Genomic DNA, 17,407 nt, shown 5'->3' with positions numbered 1-17,407 from the left:
CCTTCCTTTCTTTTTTCTGTACCATGCTGCAGTGGGGCCCGCTTTTGGGGGCTCATCGGGTAGCCCTTTCCTGATAGGTAGGCTGGTTTAATCAGTGGCACGGCCGGGTGCTGCATCCATTTAGCAGCATGACTGGGTACCTTTAATGTCAGCACCTAGTGCTGTACTGTTACACATGCACAAGAGTAGGACACTGATGTCTTTGGAAGATTCTACGGGAGTCCCATAAACAAAGCCTTTTACCCCTCAGCTGTCACTAGCGACAGCTGGGAGCTTGACCAAGCATGACAACCGTAGCTCTGCCAAGCTTTGTTAAAGGACCACTATACGCAGTTATACAAGTTTGTTTGCCTGACACTATAGTGATCCTTTAAGCACTGGGAAAATACAAAAAACAAAGTAGTCCTCCCTACTTTATCTTTAAGATATCTTTTGATCAGTGAAATTCCAACACAGTTTTTAGGAGCATATGCTAAAGATTTTTTCTTCACGAAATGCTTATTTTTACCTGTTTCTGAAACATACCCCTTATTTATTCCTACACACCTCTACCCTTTCTCCCCTCTATATATTGCCTGTAGTCTCAAAGGTTCCTTTGAACAAGGTTCTAGGATTCACTACAAGACAATATTTTTTATTCATGCACATCAATACACTTTTTAAACCGATTTAAACAGTGTTATACACTAAAGACCTATATAATTTTGTATAGGCAAAGTTTAGGCAACAATGAACATCCAACTGGTGCCCTGAAGCATCTCCATAATAGTAGATCAGTAGTGGGTGAATGTTTTGTTCAACTTTTTTCTAAGTGACATCTCATTGATTACATAACAGCCTAAAGGAACACTATAGGGTCAGGAATACAAACATGTATTTATAACCCTATAGTGTTAAAACCACCATCTAGCCCCCCTGGTTCCCCCTTGCCTCGCTAAATATACTAAAATCTTACTTGTATTCAAGTCTGCAGCTGCTTCCTCTGCCCCTGATCTGCCTGCTGTCTGCTGACTTCATCAGAAGTGGTGGTCTGAGCCAATCACAATGCTTCCTCATAGGATTGGCTAAGACTGTCAAAGGGGCAGACCAGGGGCAGAGCCAACACCAGCCAATCACAGTCCTGGCCAATCAGCATCTCCTCGTAGAGATGCATTGAATCAATGCATCTCTATGAGGAAAGTTCATTGTCTCCATGCAGAGGGTGGAGACACTGAATATCAGTGCTGCACACTAGGCAGGACTGCCCCAGGAAGCATCTCTAGTAGCCATCTGAGGAGTTGCCAGTGGAGTTATCACTAGGCTGTAATGTAAACCCTGCCTTTTCTCTGAAAAGTGCTTACTGCAAAAAGCCTGAATGGAATGATTCTACTCACCAGAACAAATACAATAAGCTGTAGTTGTTCTGGTGACTACAGTTTCCCTTTACATCTCTGTGTTTGCACCAGTCCTATAAAATCCCACCTGTTTGCTTTGCTGCCTCAATAGATGTGTGCACCTGTGACATGGGGATAAATGCTAGTTTCATTAACCTCTCCCAATCTCTTGTATATTAGTAAAGTGAAACTCTGTAAACCGAATAGATTATTATCTCTTGTTTCTTTTTGTACAAACTGTACTGTGAGAATAGTTTTATCATCTTAATTATGTATCACAGACAGAGAAGCTTTGTTCCCACCATTGCTCAAGCATTCAAGCCTTTCCTTTTTACGAATGATAGCAGCCAAACATCTAGGCCAATATATACTTTTCCCAGAGCATAAGAGAAAGGGGGGTGGGGGGGAATAACAATTAAATTGGTGAAAGATTTTCACCAGCTAGCTAGGGTTCAATCATTTGAACGAGAGGTACTATACCTGGGTGTGATTATCAAGAGGGCGAGAAATCGTTGTTATTGCAATAGGCTAAAAAAAAACAAGCAATATATTACGGCACAGCAAGTGACATTGGAGTGACAATAATATTTAAAAAATAGTCTGGGTCAGAGATGGTGAACCTATGGCACACGCACGGGCCTCTTTGAGGCATCAGCCAAAGTTTTTCCACATTGTGGTTACTGCAGTGTATGTATATGTTGTCAGCCAGGTTTATGATTGTCAGCTTATGAGGCATTACGCCTCACACTAGCTCACTCGCATGAAGGAAGGGATGTTTTGCATCATGTTCACTAAAGAGGAGTGGTGTTTAGTATTTGGGCTATGTCAGTTTTAATTATTGGGTTTTTCTTTTTTTTTTTTGTATAGACCTTCATATGGATGCATGCAGAGAGCTCATGATATGCATGTGCGCAGCACATTTAATTAGCGTTTGTATCTGAAATATTTTTTTAAACATGGAGGATGTTTATTGAAAAGTACAAGCAAATTGCTCATTTTAAAACAAACTCAAGTCACTGTCCCCAGGGCCGCCAACAGAAATTTTGAGGCCCCTTACACCTCAAGACCTGGACCGCTTAGGCTCACCCCCAAGTCCAGCCACAGGGACCACCCCTAAGTCCGCCCACAAGGATGAGTTAAGTGGATGCAGTGTGTGTGTCTATATAGTGCATGCAGTGTATGTATGTGTGTGCATATAGTGGATGCAAGATGTGTGTGTATAAAGAATGCTGAGTGTGTGTGTGTGTGTGTGTGTGTATAGTGATGCAGAGAATGTGTGTGTATAGTGGATGTAGTATGTTTGTGTAAAATTAATGCAGCATGTAGTGGACGAAGTATGTGTGTGTGTTTGTGTTGGTTTATGGGGTAGGAAAGGAGCTGGTGAGGGCGAACAGTTTTTTTTTAATGTATACTTTCGTATTTTCCCCCTCCCTGCCTCTTACCTGTGGCCAGGCAGAGGGGACACTAGATTCCCTATTGTTTATGTCTCATTCCGATACGCTGTATGAGAAAATACAGATAACACGAAAGGTTCTTATTACGCCAGGTACTTATATTAGCAAACATACATTGTATAGCTTATATCATGCCTGACATTGAGCACAGCTTATCTAAAGGACAAACCGGTGAATTGTACTGTGTATATTTTCTAATAATAAATGCTGCAAATGGATGGCGCACAGGAAGTCATAAACCGATATCGCTGTGTGGCTAGTATCTGAGTGGTGAAGAATTGTGGGGATTTACTGGATCTCCTGTGTGCTATGAGCAGACTAAACACCACTAGGGATAATCACACAGCTTAGTTTAATTGGACATCCCAGGCACCTATTCACTTTTCTATCGTTTTTATTAATATTCATTTATCAACGTGCTTCATTTGTCAATATTTGGTAGCATTTAACGACAATTCGCAGTGTTTTTTTCTTTACATTAGTGTAGCTACATGTGACATACATAACATCTTGTTTGGGTTCTGGGAAAGCTGCAATTAGTTCCATTCATATAATCATCAGCGAATCTGTATGCATGGAATCTGCAGTCGGGCTTTTATTACCTTACACATGTCACTCAATTCATGGCTGCTACAGTCTGTGCGACTCAGTAGGAACTGACAGCTGAACTACGAATAAACCCCGACTGCACAACGGTTTATGGGATATGCCTCATGTTCCCTTTGAAAACAATGTTAGCACCAGCTTTTCTCACTGCAGGGGCTGCAAATAGTGTCTGTTTTCAACAAATGCAGGGACATTTAATTAATATGAAGTTTAGTCTCTATATTTTGCAATAAAAATGGTGGTCAAACAATCGTGGGTTGTGCCATGTCTGGCTGTTTGTAGTCTGTAGGAGCATTTGCTAAAGATTTGATATATTTCTTCCAAATACATGCAAGTGAAACTGTAAAACATCTTTAGTTCTGCATGCCTATCTGCAGTGTTTATATTGTCCACACATTAACACACCTTTTCATTAACCTTCATGTACTGCAATATGAGTCTTTAACCCGTGTTTGACTATGTCAATTACACATTTGTTTAGTGTACTGCAGCAGGGGCTGACTGAGAGCTGCATCGTCATGACTGCTACACCCGCAGGGCCCCAAAACAGGGCATGGGGTTAATCCAAGCAAGAACGGTATTTTGATAAAACACATTGGTTTTAGATAGTGTAACCCTTACAAGCATGCAGCATCCTCTACACAGGTTTAGAGGCTACTTGTGGGGTTGTATGTGTGGGATGCTGCCTGTGGTGTTGTGTTCCTGTATGTCAATGTGTTGTGTTAGAATTAATAGTTTGTCTTGTTTAGTTATTGAACAGTGCTGCTGAATATGTTGGGGCTATATAAGTAATTGTAATACGTGTGTGTGTGTGTAAGCAGGCTGTATGCAGTACTGCATGTGTGGGGATGCTGCATGTGATGTGTGTGTATGTGAGTAGGGAGGCTGTATGTGGTATTGCATGTGTGGGGATGCTGCTTGTAAGATTGTGTGCACACAGTAGTGGGCAGTATTGGGTACAATAAGGGCATAGGTACTGAAGTGGATGCTGGAAAAGATAGGGGCTGTAGTATGTGCAGGGTGGCATAGGGGCTGTAGTAGGTGCAGGGAGAGATGGGAGCTGTAGTGGGTGCTGGGGGTGCATTGTGCCTAAATTGGAAGCAGGGTGATTGGGGCTGTAGTAGGTGCAGGGAGAGGTGGGGGCTGTACTGGGTGCTGGGGGTGCATTGTGCCTAAATTGGAAGCAGGGTGATTGGGGCTGTAGTAGGTGCAGGGAGAGATGGGAGCTGTAGTGGGTGCTGGGGGTGCATTGTGCCTAAATTGGAAGCAGGGTGATTGGGGCTGTAGTAGGTGCAGGGAGAGATGGGGGCTGTACTGGGTGCTGGGGGTGCATTGTGCCTAAATTGGAAGCAGGGTGATTGGGGCTGTAGTAGGTGCAGGGAGAGATGGGAGCTGTAATGGGTGCTGGGGTGCATTGGGCCTAATTTGGAAGCAGGGGGATTGGAGATGTAGTAGGTGCAGGGAGAGATGGGGGTGCTGGGGGTGCATTGACCTAGCCATTACTGCCTTATAAATACTATTATAGTATTTTATATATATAATACTGTTATCTACTCGGATGTCCCAGGTTAAAAACATTACCCTCTGCTATCTCAGTAGTTTGCATAATACACCCCCTCTAGAACGCATTACTTGAACTTTAAGATTCTGAAGCCAATAGCTGGGAAAACAAGCATCCGCTGCAGTGTTCCAAGTGACTCATTCTGCTGGAAGCCTCCAAATAAAGTCAATAGGAAATTCCATCACTGAGCAGCAGCTTAAGGGGGTCACAAAGTTGGCCCTTTGTCTGCAGTTTCTGTTTAAGTCTGGCTCTGACTAAACAGAAATAGCACAGGATTTTTTTTTTTTCAATGATTCATATTTCACAGTGATTTTCTGAATTAACAGACAGAGCGGAAAATGGTTTAAGATTAAAAAAAGGAAAGAAGGATTTTTATATTGTTTATAAAAAGGCACGCAGCTTGGGGGATATGCTTGTTTTATATATCTCTCATTCTCTGTCATGTGATGACTGTAATGCAACTGATTTAGGAACCATGTAAGGACATTTAATGAGGTGCAATTATAAGAGACCTCTCAAATGTGAAATTAAATGTTAAGAGGCAGTTTCCAGCTTTATGATGCTTAAAGGAACACTATAGGGTCAGGAACATGGTTAAAAACACCATCTAGCCCCCCTTGGCCCCCTAAATATAATACAATCTTCCATTTATTTCTCAGCCAATCACAATGCTTTCCCATAGGTAAGTGTTTACTGCAAAAAGCCTGCAGGGACTGGCTATACTCACCAGAAGAACTACATTAAGCTGTAGTTGTTCTGGTGACTAGAGCGTCCCTTTAAAGGGCAAAGCATTCCTAAATTTTCAGCTCACTGGAAACAGCCATTTCCAGCTTCCATCTTTGTTTAGCTTGTGACTAGTGACACCATATCTCATAAAGGAACTTCAATGCCATACAGTTGTTATCTATTTCGTTATCGCAGTGTAGATATTATATAGACTGCACTACAGAGCATGACTCTGTTGTGCTTGCCATGACAGTGTCCCTTTAAATATTTTATCAGCTCCGTATCATTGGGATACGGTAAGAGAAAATACATATTTTCATTTTTCCAAACAATGTGAGGTTTCTACTCCTATCAAAAATGTTTAAATAGAAATGAAATTCAAATAACATGCATAGGTATTGATTTAAAATGAATTCTGCCCTACAGCAGAAATATCCAGTAAGCACATTTTGGAGTAGCTGTGAGAGCACTTCATCCCGTCATAATGGAAGGAGGACGTATCAATCAGTATCACTGCCTTGCACCGTCTCCCGAGGGTGACACGAGGCAAACCTTGTTAAACAAGCGTTCTCATTCAGCATTCATTATTGTTCCAGCTGACATGAAATATTTATTGTAATAAATGTACTCTGAGAGCAATCACAGAATTCGGTAAAGTACCAATAGCTTTTTCCAGCAGCATTTGTCCTGGCTGCAGGGTAAATCAGTGCAGTTATGGGGCACAAGCACTAAAAATCCCATGAATAATGGCTGGTTTCTAACAGACTGGATTTAAATGATTTAGTGTGCACTTTCATGCAGGTAGAGGCCACTTCTTTCCATCAGAACGGGTTCTTTAACCCCTTAAGGACCAAGCTTCTGGAATAAAAGGGAATCATGACATGTCACACATGTCATGTGTCCTTACGGGGTTAATTCAGTGTTACCCTTATTTAACTTTGCTATTTCTATACACTATATGGATGGTGGTAGGGTTGTAAGATTAGCCCTGCTCCCACTTGAGTGAATGCATCAATGTAACATTCTATAAGATCTAATTAGATCACACATCTCATTAAAAAATTCTAACGAGGAACCGAGCATCCTCCTGTTAAAATGGCTGACTCACCTAGGTGTCACTCACGCTTTAAAGTTACTGGACATGGCATGTGTTTTGCTATTTCTACTATTACTATACTAAACTTGTTAACAATATGTTGGAATGCTTAGTTAACATAAAATGAGGCTGCTACTCTTAGGAGATGCTACTTAGTGGTACCATGCTCCCAACCTGTATGAATACCGTACATCCCCTTTTCTTTATTCTGTACCCCTTTTAACGCTTGCCTCAATAAAAGAAAGACTAACAAGCTTTCATTTTGAATTATATGTTTCTAGGCAAATCAGCTCTCATTGAATGAACACCTATGAATTCTCTGAACCAGCGTTCAAAGATGAACTGTATATTTTTGGCTATATATTTAAATGTTCTATTTCTACGAAAAGTGTTAATCGTGTTAACTTACTGTTTTGCAGACTGTGGACTAAATGTACACAAGCAATGCTCCAAGTATGTGCCAAGTGACTGCCAGCCTGACCTCAAGCGTATAAAGAAAGTGTACAGCTGTGATCTCACAACATTAGTGAAGGCACACAATACTCCTCGACCTATGGTAGTTGACATGTGTATCCGAGAGATCGAAGGAAGAGGTCTGTAATACACTATTCTTATATGTTTTATTGCATGGCTTAAAATATATTATACTGTAGGTTCCTTGAAATGTAGAACTTTCACACTGTTACAGCATCAAAAAACGTAGATGGCATTACAATACTGTTAATATAATGGCTGCCATTAAGCTTAGACTTAAAGGATCACTATAGGGTCAGAAACACAAACATGTATTCCTGACCCTATAGTGTTTACACCACCAACTAGCCCCCCTGGGCCCCTCATGCCTCCATAAATATAGTAAAAATCTTACTGTATTCAAGCCTGAAGCTGTAAATCTGCATGCTGTTAGACTCAGAAAAACAAGCAGTCTGCTGACATGTGGTAGCCTGATCCAATCACAGTGCTTCCCCATAGGATTGGCTGAGACTGACAAAGAGGCAGATCAGGGGCAGAGCCAGCATGATTCAAACACAGCCCTGGCCAATCAGCATCTCCTCATAGAGATTAATTGAATCAATTAATCTCTTTGAGGAAAGTTCAGTGTCTGCATGCAGAGGGAGGAGATACTGAATCACAGGATGCTGTGCACAGTGCTGCCCTGTGCTCTGCTGACAGCAGATCTGGGTGGATGGAGGCTTATTATGCCTCCATCAACTCTGAAGTCCCTCTGGTTCACTCTGAGTGACTGCAACTGGAGGTGTTCCTAGCTTTCAATGTAAACACTGTATTTTTTCAGAAAATGCAGTGTTTACATGAGAAAGGCTGCAGGGAGCTATAGTTCTCACCGGAACAACCTCATTAAGCTGAAGTTGTTCAGGTGACTATAGTGTCCCTTTAATAGCTGTTTAGAGTTAAAGGGAACTTGCATTCAATATGTTACGGACAATAACTCCTGTCACTCGTAGAAAGGGGAATCATGGGATTTACTGTCCAAAGCATCAGGAAGTCTGTTACCTGCAACCCTAACTTCCCCTTCAATCAAAGCCCCCTCAACGCTCCCTCTAGCCTTAAGCACCCAAACAACTCCTAACATTGCTATTCACCTTACCTTCTTCCTTAGTAACACTGTTACTTCCTATTTGAATTATCTTTGCGTAGTAACATCACTGTTACGTATTAGAACTAGCAATTTCAACAGCAAATGTTCACTTTATCCAGTTGTTGTTCCATTATACATGGAACGGTTGTTAGCGATGTTCTTTTCTGCTGCTTAGGATTCGTATTTTTTTTTTTTTTTTTTTTTTTTTTAATTCTTTATTTTTGTTGTGCATGTGATAGGTAACAATAAACATTTTGTACCGCTGCGCCCCAACAGCTGCAGCGGGGATTGACCAACAGATATTATTAGCATAGTTAAAACAGTTATAACAGTAATTGTCTTGCACAGTTTTTTATATTGTGTGACCTTGTGTGTTGTCGTGTTTCCAGGATGGCTTGTAGAGGTGGTTGCGAGCGTGTGGTATGTGGAAGTGTGGTTTTTAATCTAGATCCGTGTTAGGATTGTGTCGGTCCGGGCCGTTGATATAGCTCTATCTTCTGATAGTGTGTTGTGTAGCTATGGAGGGTGGGTAAATTGGCCCGTCTTAGGTGGCACCCCTGACCTAGGGGGTGGCGGGGGGGGGAGAGTTAGCCTGTGTGGAGCTGAGCACCTGTCCAGTAGTGCCCCTTTACCAGGTTCTATCCGTCGTGGGGTGGTGGGTCTTCCCTGGGGGGCTCATATGTGTGTGGTGCAGTAACATATTTACATATTGTTAGTTAATAATGTTTTGTAACAGTGTCTGGAAGTCTACTTTGCAACTTTGCAGGTAGGTATACAGTCTTTCCAGAGTTCAGGTCCCTGGGTGGGTGGCCGTGCCAGCGTCGGGCACGAACGGGTTTATTCGGGAGGGTTTCCAAGCATGAGGGTTCGCCCGTCTGTCGTCGGTCTCTACATGAGGTGGTAGACCCAGCGCCGTGAGGAAAGTTGGGGCTTCCGAGAGCGATGAGAGTTTGTGTACTGTCCCTTTGTGGTTAACCACCAGTAGCCTGGGTGACATCCAGCGGTATTTAATCCCTGCCGATCTCAGCTTGGTTGTGAGAGGTTGTAAGGATCTTCGCCACTGCAGGGTGGACCTTGTGAGGTCCTGGTAGAAGGTAAGGTTAGCGCCTTCGAAGGTGAGCGGCGTCTTGCCCTGCAGCGCTGACCAGATGGCGATTTTGTCTTGTGAGTGTGAGTATCGCACTATGGCGTCTTGTACTGCCGTCGCTGGGGCCTTGCTGGACTTAGGCAGGCGGTACGTTCCATCTAGAGTGACTTTTTTGGCCTGTGCGGCCGGCAAGATGGTGGCCACCAGGCGCCTCACATAGTGGGGGAGTTCTTCTGGAGTTACCGAGTCCGGTATGCCCCTTATCTTAAGATGGTTTCTTCTGGACCTATCATCCAGTGTGGCTAGATGTATGGAGAGTGCTTGTTGCATGGTTTGTAGGTGGTGGACGGTTTCTTGTGTAGCATTCATGCCTTGTTTGAGGTCAGCAATATCCCCCTCTGTTGTGCTCACTCTGTCATTGACGCTCTGTATATCTGCCTTGATGGCTGCCATGTTAGTTGCCAGTAGGTTTTTTATTTCTCCTACTAAGTTTTGGAAGTCCCTTTGGGTGACTGGGGCTGACCCATCCCCTGTAGTTTGTGTGGTGGGCTCTGTGCAGGGCTGGACTGGCTGTGTATTGGAGTCAGTCTGTGGGGGACTCTCTGGCATTTCCACGGCCCTGTTGTGCCCGGGCGGCGCCATTTTAGGAGCAGGCTGCCGCTGAAGCATGTGCCCGATGTGCTGTGCCCCTGATGGTGTGTGTGGGGGCGATTTTGGGGGTCTGCGTCCCATCCCTGCGGCTGTTGTGGCCTGCCCTGCCAGCCCCTGCTCTCCCGCTGTACCTGGTGTAGTGAAGGCGCCAAACAGAGCCTCCAGGTCCAGGCTCTGGGTAGCGTGGTAGGCCCCGGTCTTCCTCTTTTTCTTTGGCGCTTTGGCCGCTTGGAAGAACGGCATATGTCTTGCCGGGTGCGTGGTCTCGGTGCCCCCGGGTGAGTCGCTTGGTGCTGCGGGTTTTTAGGGGTAGTTTTAGGGGTTTTTCTCCCCGTTTGGCTCGGAGCTACCGCGGCTTGCGTCCGCTCCGTTCAGGCGCAGGCTCCGCCCCCCCAGGATTCGTATTTTACCTGGGTTGGAACTACATGGGTTGATTAGAAAGTGTGCTATGCTGGTCTTATTTGTACAGCACACGGATTGCTGTAGAAAATGTCCATATGTTAGGACGGTGGCTACGAACCTTTAGCATTCCAGAATCGTAAACCACATTACCCAAGGTGTTCCGTCTGTGCAATATGTGTGTGCATGTTCAGTATGTAGTCTTCAGAACTAAAAACATCAAAGGTTAGAGTCTGTGTGAGATCTGCAATGGCCATTAATCAATCAATGCGTCATTGATTTCTGTGGCTTCTCTGCCACTTTACAACTTTTCTAAGTAAAAAAAAAAAAATCTTATAGATCTAGACCTTGAAAATAAGATAAACTCATAATCACTGTGGGGAAAAGTAAACACATTGCGTGAGTCATATTGGAGTGTGTGACTTTGATCAGCGCTGCTCCTTGTCTTCTTTTTGTCAGTGAAAACCAAAAGGGAATTTTAGTATTTTATACTGTAAAAACTATACTACATGTGGCAAGTAGGGCAACTGAAATAATTCTATTATGAGCCTGATCAAATTATGTGGCACACTCTATCCGAGAAAGTTAGAGATTTTTCAATTTGTGCCCAACTTGTAATGAGCCCGGCAGTGTGAGTTACGGTAGTTGCAGTAGATTTCTTTGCAACTGACTTGCTTTTAGTGAATAGACAACTCTGATTTATTTATTTTTCCTCCAATATGTCTTATTTTAATTTTTATTGTCAGAAGTTAATTTTGTGGATCTTGACTTTTAGAACAAATCCTCCACTTGGTGTTTCCAGCTGATCCCCTGTTGCTCGTACTCCGTATTCACATTAGAGGGTAGAAAATATCTTTGTGTTTTAAAGGGATTCTTAAAGCATAAAAAAACCACTCAATCTGAATGTAGAGTTGTTGGTGCATAAAGCCTTTTCCATTTTCAGGTGATGTAAAACACCGACCTTTCTCAGAAATGGCAATATGTCCAAAAACAACATCCTGTTTGTTTGTTTGTTTTATTATGTATCATTTTTATCTATAAAGGTGAATATAATTTATAGAGTAATTCGTCTTCGTTACAATCACTGGTAATCGTGGCTGTACTTTCAAAGCATGGCTTTAATCTTCGCTCACATTTTATCCCACCTCATTAAGCTTTATATCTTCCAGGTCTGAAGTCAGAAGGTCTCTACAGAGTTTCAGGATTTACCGAGCACATTGAAGATGTAAAAATGGCCTTTGATCGAGGTGTGTTTCTGCACAGAGCAATTTTCAGATTAGAAGTGACATATGATAAGTGTTTTGTATGCACGAGATGGTAGCACTGAGTAATAAATATCTGATTTCCAGAACCTGTGATAATCATAGACAGACAACATATAAATAATCCTTCTGTTTGTTCTATGGCAAGTTGTAACCACAACTTAAACTGTAGGGTGCTTTTTATTTACTTACCACCAGTGATGTAGGCGTTTAGAGTCTAATTTAGAGCTTCATTGGACAATTATTGGACTAATCCTTTAATATCAGATTATGTGGAACAACCAGGAGCAGGTAAGTGGATGGGTGTGTTAATGTTAAATGTAGTCCCTAGTCATAAAAATAGTGCAACACTGTATATCCCGATAAAATTATTTCAACATCAAAAACGTGGATTTATGGCACATATTAGCCAGTGAAGGTTCTTTGTCCAGTTTATATTATGTTGTAGTCGTTTCCAAAGAGTATCTCTCTGCAGTTATGCCTCCACAGGGCATGCTCTACAATTACTGTGACAGAGAGCAGGAGAACCACTTATGGGAGGGTCCCCTACTCTTGCATGTCATTCAATCTTCAGCACACATGTATGCCACTGGTATATTGATTACATTTTCTGCTTTTTAATCTAACATAATTTTGGAAGGTCAATGATATTATAGAGCATAGATAATCATAACTTAATATTTAATTTCCAAAAGGTTAAACTGTAACTTATTCCTCTGATTGAAATGTTGCCAAAGGAAGAGCTGTTACTCCACTCAGATATCAATGTGCTGGCAATCGAGTCAGCATATTTACATTATAGGGGTGGTTCTCAATATTCTGGGTATACGTCACAACCAGGGTCAATTGTGCAGGAGGTAGGTAAGTGGGGGTAGATGTTAATGTAATATCTATGAATGTATCCCTGCCCTGATTGTGGCAGCAGAGGTGAATATTTAATACTATATCCTAAATATATACATATTTTACTTTTATGATAAAAAAAACATGCATTCATTGCATCACCTTAATTTGGTGACATTTCACCTTATAGTCTCCTGATTAAATACTATCTCTGAGGTGAGTTGTGGAGCACAGCTAAACAGAAATAAACTCACTTTCCCTGCAGTTCTATGAACAGCACTGCTACCTTCCTGACATGCACATAATACCGTACATCACTTTCCCATGATTCTGTGTGTGTTGGCGCACCTTGGTTATCTATCAAATGACGTCTTTCCTAATGAAGCAAACGTTCCTCTTTGAAGACACAGAAAAACCTACGGGTCTATCCCTTGTATAGTGAATAGACACAATTTGTGTAGAAGTCGTTTTAACATTTTGTGTTAAAACATTTACTGTCTGTAGAGCAGTGCAGTTCCTTAGAGAAAAGCATGTTGGCAGTAGTTTTTCGATGAAAACATAGATGAGGCCAATACACACAGGTTTTGCAGTACAGTACAGTTACCCTGGGTGTACAGCTTTTCAGATATTCAATTTTTAATACTGTTATATACTTACGGTACACTGATTATTGATGGGTAGAGTTACATTGTGCAAAACCAACACACTTTGGGGTCATTAGTGTCCTATCCAAAACACTAAAACTTGGTTTAGATTCAAGAACAGAGCAATGATGAAGCCATGCTAAAATATAGACCCAGATTAGTTTCCATTTCGACAAAAGACAAGCGCATTCTGCTCAGTGGAGCTGAAATTATTACCAGTACCAACATTGTAATCAATCCCAGTAATAGAATTAAAATGTCTCCCTAAAATATTTATAAAGACACTTGTTTGAGAAATAGTTTTGGATTTCACGAGGAGACTTGCAGTAAATCCCATTATTGACTGACATGATCAGAATTAAAATATATTTATAGAGTGTAAACACCCAATAAATAATAACATCAAAATATTTTATTATTAACATAGAACGTAAAGTTAATTTTATACATGCAACATCATATAAAGACAAGAAACTAGGTTCTGAAAATACACCAGTGTGTTTTATGCAATAATCCATTGCTGATCGGTCACCTAGTCAGTCTGTACTGGTGAACTATGTTTCTTACTCTCATCTGTATTCTGTGCTACATAAATAACCTTGCAACATTGGTATTGATTTCAAGAGGTTCCATTCATTTCAGCAAATTGTTTTGTTCATATTAATGAAATCTTGCAATCCGCTGAAAGGGACACTATAGTCACCAAAACAACTTTAGCTTAATGAAGCCGTTTTGGTGTATAGAACATGCCCCTGCAGTCTTACTGCTCAATTCTCTGCCATTTAGGAGTTAAATCACTTTTATTATGCAGCCCTACTTACACCTCCTTGCATGTGACTTACACAGCCTTCCTAAACACTTCCTGTAAAGAGTCATCTAATGTTTACACTTCCTTTATTGCACACTCTGCTTAGAATTTCATATCCCCTGCTCTATTAATAGCTTGCTAGACCATGCAGGAGCCTCATGTATGTGATTAAAGTTCAAATCACAGAGCAGGGGATAAAAACGTTTCAAGTAAGTTACATCTGATTGAAAATGAAACCATTTTGTTTTCAAGCAGGATGTGTCAGTCACAGCCAGGGGAGGTGTGGTTAGGGCTGCATAAACAGAAACCAAAGTGCTATAACTCCTAAATAGCTGAGGATTGAGTAGTGCCCCTTTAAGTATTGGTATTTTGCTGCTCTGCAGAGATTTATGGGGCTATGATTGGCTGGGAGTTCTTTAATGGGTTTAAGTCGACCTCCCTGTAGAAGGATCAGAGCATGAGAGTTTGTTGCAAATTATACATTATTTTCATAGTCCATTAAAGAAATAAAAACCTATCTAAAAAGTCCCTATAATTGGTTAGTGCAGTTCCACAGTTGATATTATTATATGTTACTCAATAATACAGCTTATTTGTTATTTGTTATACATCTTAGTATATTCACTGTTGGTAGCTGTAGCATATGTATGGTCGTAACCTGTAGTATAGAGATTATGAGCATATATACAGTATATTGTTAGTAGTTCGAACATATATACTACAAGTAACTCTAATGAGGCTGATTATTTCACATATTTTATATTACTCTAATTTGTGCCACAGCCCAAATAACCTCCCTCTACAATGTTTAGTAGATAAAACCCCAATGAAATGATGCTTGCGAATAGCCTGCAATGTGCAGACCTCTTGTCTGAAGTCTTTGCAAGCCCTCCCATTCTTACCCAGTCTAGACTTTCTGTCCTGACCAATCACAGGCATTGGTGAAAAAAACAGTAGTATACCAACTAAGCTTAGATAATCAATCTGCTGAATTGAAGGGGTTCCAGGTGAACCTCACTAACACCCAAAGTGATAAAACCAGAGACAGAAAAGTGGAAAACACCTTCAAATAAGCATATAATTAATACAACCTGGAGAATATATCCAGAATATGAATATTCAATATAGGAATATAGTGAAATCTGAAATAATAAGAATATATATCATAGATAGGCATTGCAAAAAACAAAACTGGAAATAACAGAACTAGTTGTCTGATGCCAGAGGGTGTTAATTTAGAGAGGAAAAAAAAAACAGTTTATATTGAAGTCTGCAATTATCGTAATATGAAAACGAGGACACACTCTTCACACATAAAGCACTTCAGAAAGCTAAAGTGCTTGAGGGGTCTGGAGTGTCACTTTGTATTCTTGGATATGGATATATCTTATTATGGATATTCTTGCTGTCTGTCATCCCATTTTCTATTGAGGATAGGGAAAGCAAAGGTAAACATTTTAAATAATATTATTTTAATTTTTTATTTAATGATTTGATATTAAAATGTGGAGGTTATACTTGTCTTCCTTATTGGCCATGTTTATTGTTTATCCGGATTTCTGTAATTGTTAAAGGATCACTATAGGGTCAGGAACACAAACATGTATTCCTGACCCTATAGTGTTAAAACAAACCACCATCTAGCCCCCCTGGGCCCTTCATGCCTCCATAATTATAGTAAAAATCTTACTGTATTCAAGCCTGAAGCTGCTGCAGTCTGCTGACATCATCAGAAGTGGTAGCCTGATCCAATCACAAGGTTTCTCCATAGGATTGGCTGAGACTGACAGAGGCAGATCAGGGGCACACACAATTCAAACACAGCCCTGGCCAATCAGCATCTCCTCATAGAGATGAATTGAATCAGTGAATATCTATGAGGAAAGTTCAGTGTCTGCATGCAGAGGGAGGAGACACAATGTTTGGATGCATTTTAGGCAGCCATGACCCAGGAAGAATCTCTAATAGCCATCTGAGGAGTGGCCAGTGAAGTTATCACTAGGCTGTAATGTAAACACTGCATTTTCTCTGTTTACAGCAAAAAGCCTGAAGGTAATGATTCTACTCACCAGAACAAATTCAATAAGCTGTAGTTGTTCTGGTGACTATAGTGTCCCTTTAAAGCTTATCTACAATCTTTAACTCCGGCCTGACCTTGAATATTCTCTCTCTCTATATATGTTAGGATTTGACATCTTAGCGGGTCCACTGGTCCCCACCTCCACCCACTACAGCTACAGGACAGCTGAAAGTTCCCTGTCTGAGCTAAACCCAAAGGTGCAAACCGTATCTCATTGGCTGAGAGTGATCAGTTGACACTATAAGCCAATGAGCTAAGCCTGCACCACCTTGTTTAGCTCAGATACAGAGCTTCCAGCTCGGTGGACCCCAGGTCAGAAGTCAAACCATCATCTACAATGAGTACTTTGTAGTGGTTATGGTGTTTAGAGTGTTCTTTTAAAACAAGTGAAGATGTTTGCTCCCCCAGTATACATACAGATTATTAATATAAACACTTGTCACATATGATGATTGATTCAATTCTTTCCCATCCTGCCTTGGAAGTGTTACAGTATAGTGACAAAGAGTAGCAATTTTCAATATTGACTATCCCAACATATAAAGCAGATGCAGCATGTTTCAGTTCCAGCTCCAGACTGGTACTCATCTAGTCGGCTTTTACTTGTCTCATATTGACCTAGTCATTTCACAAAGAAATTAAATCCATAGAACAAAAAAACATTTAATGTCTTTATAGATGCAGCTGGTGTTCTTGTTCCCAAAGAGGTTTTATTGTTCCAGGCAGTGCGGTTAAAAGCGTTCCGAATAGACCAGTGTATTATTATTGTTGCTATTAAGAAATAATCCAGACAATATTATCTGTAATGTTTGCTTGTTGTCGGAGTTAAGTCCCAGACTTTCACCAATGTCAGACCATTTGAATTCATCGGTAATACACAGAACAGGAGATGTATTGATCTTTGTCTTTTGATGATATCACAGCTGGGAAGGATCGGACTGTGAATAAGGAGAGGAGCAATAAATGTAAATGATTAATATATATCTATTCTATGATCTGCTTGTTATATCAACAGGCATATTATATTTTCAGACATTGTATTCCATAGTGTGACATCACACTGTAATACAAATTATAACGCATTGTGCAATGAGTCATTGGGAACCATGAAATCTTAGGGCACTAGGTTAGTATGCACTTTATGCCTTGTTTGGTATATTGAAGTGGGATAGGTGTACAGCGCTACGGAATCTGATGGCGCTATATAAATAAATATTATA

General features: G+C 41.0%; 1 protein-coding gene across 1 annotated transcript in view; it reads left to right on the top strand.

Moving 5' to 3' along the window:
- CHN2 (chimerin 2) overlaps window positions 1-17,407 on the top strand; it is a 292,215-nt gene that overhangs the window by 261,581 nt on the left and 13,227 nt on the right. The window contains exons 9-10 of the mRNA XM_063452328.1: window positions 7,236-7,409; window positions 11,720-11,797. Coding sequence (XP_063308398.1) covers window positions 7,236-7,409; window positions 11,720-11,797 — 252 coding nt within the window. The remainder of the gene's footprint in view (window positions 1-7,235; window positions 7,410-11,719; window positions 11,798-17,407) is intronic.

This window comes from Pelobates fuscus, chromosome 4 (assembly GCF_036172605.1).
Source record: "Pelobates fuscus isolate aPelFus1 chromosome 4, aPelFus1.pri, whole genome shotgun sequence".
Classification (NCBI taxonomy): domain Eukaryota; kingdom Metazoa; phylum Chordata; class Amphibia; order Anura; family Pelobatidae; genus Pelobates; species Pelobates fuscus.
Note: the sequence above shows the minus strand (reverse complement) of the source record. Positions and strands in the feature narration are given on the sequence as shown.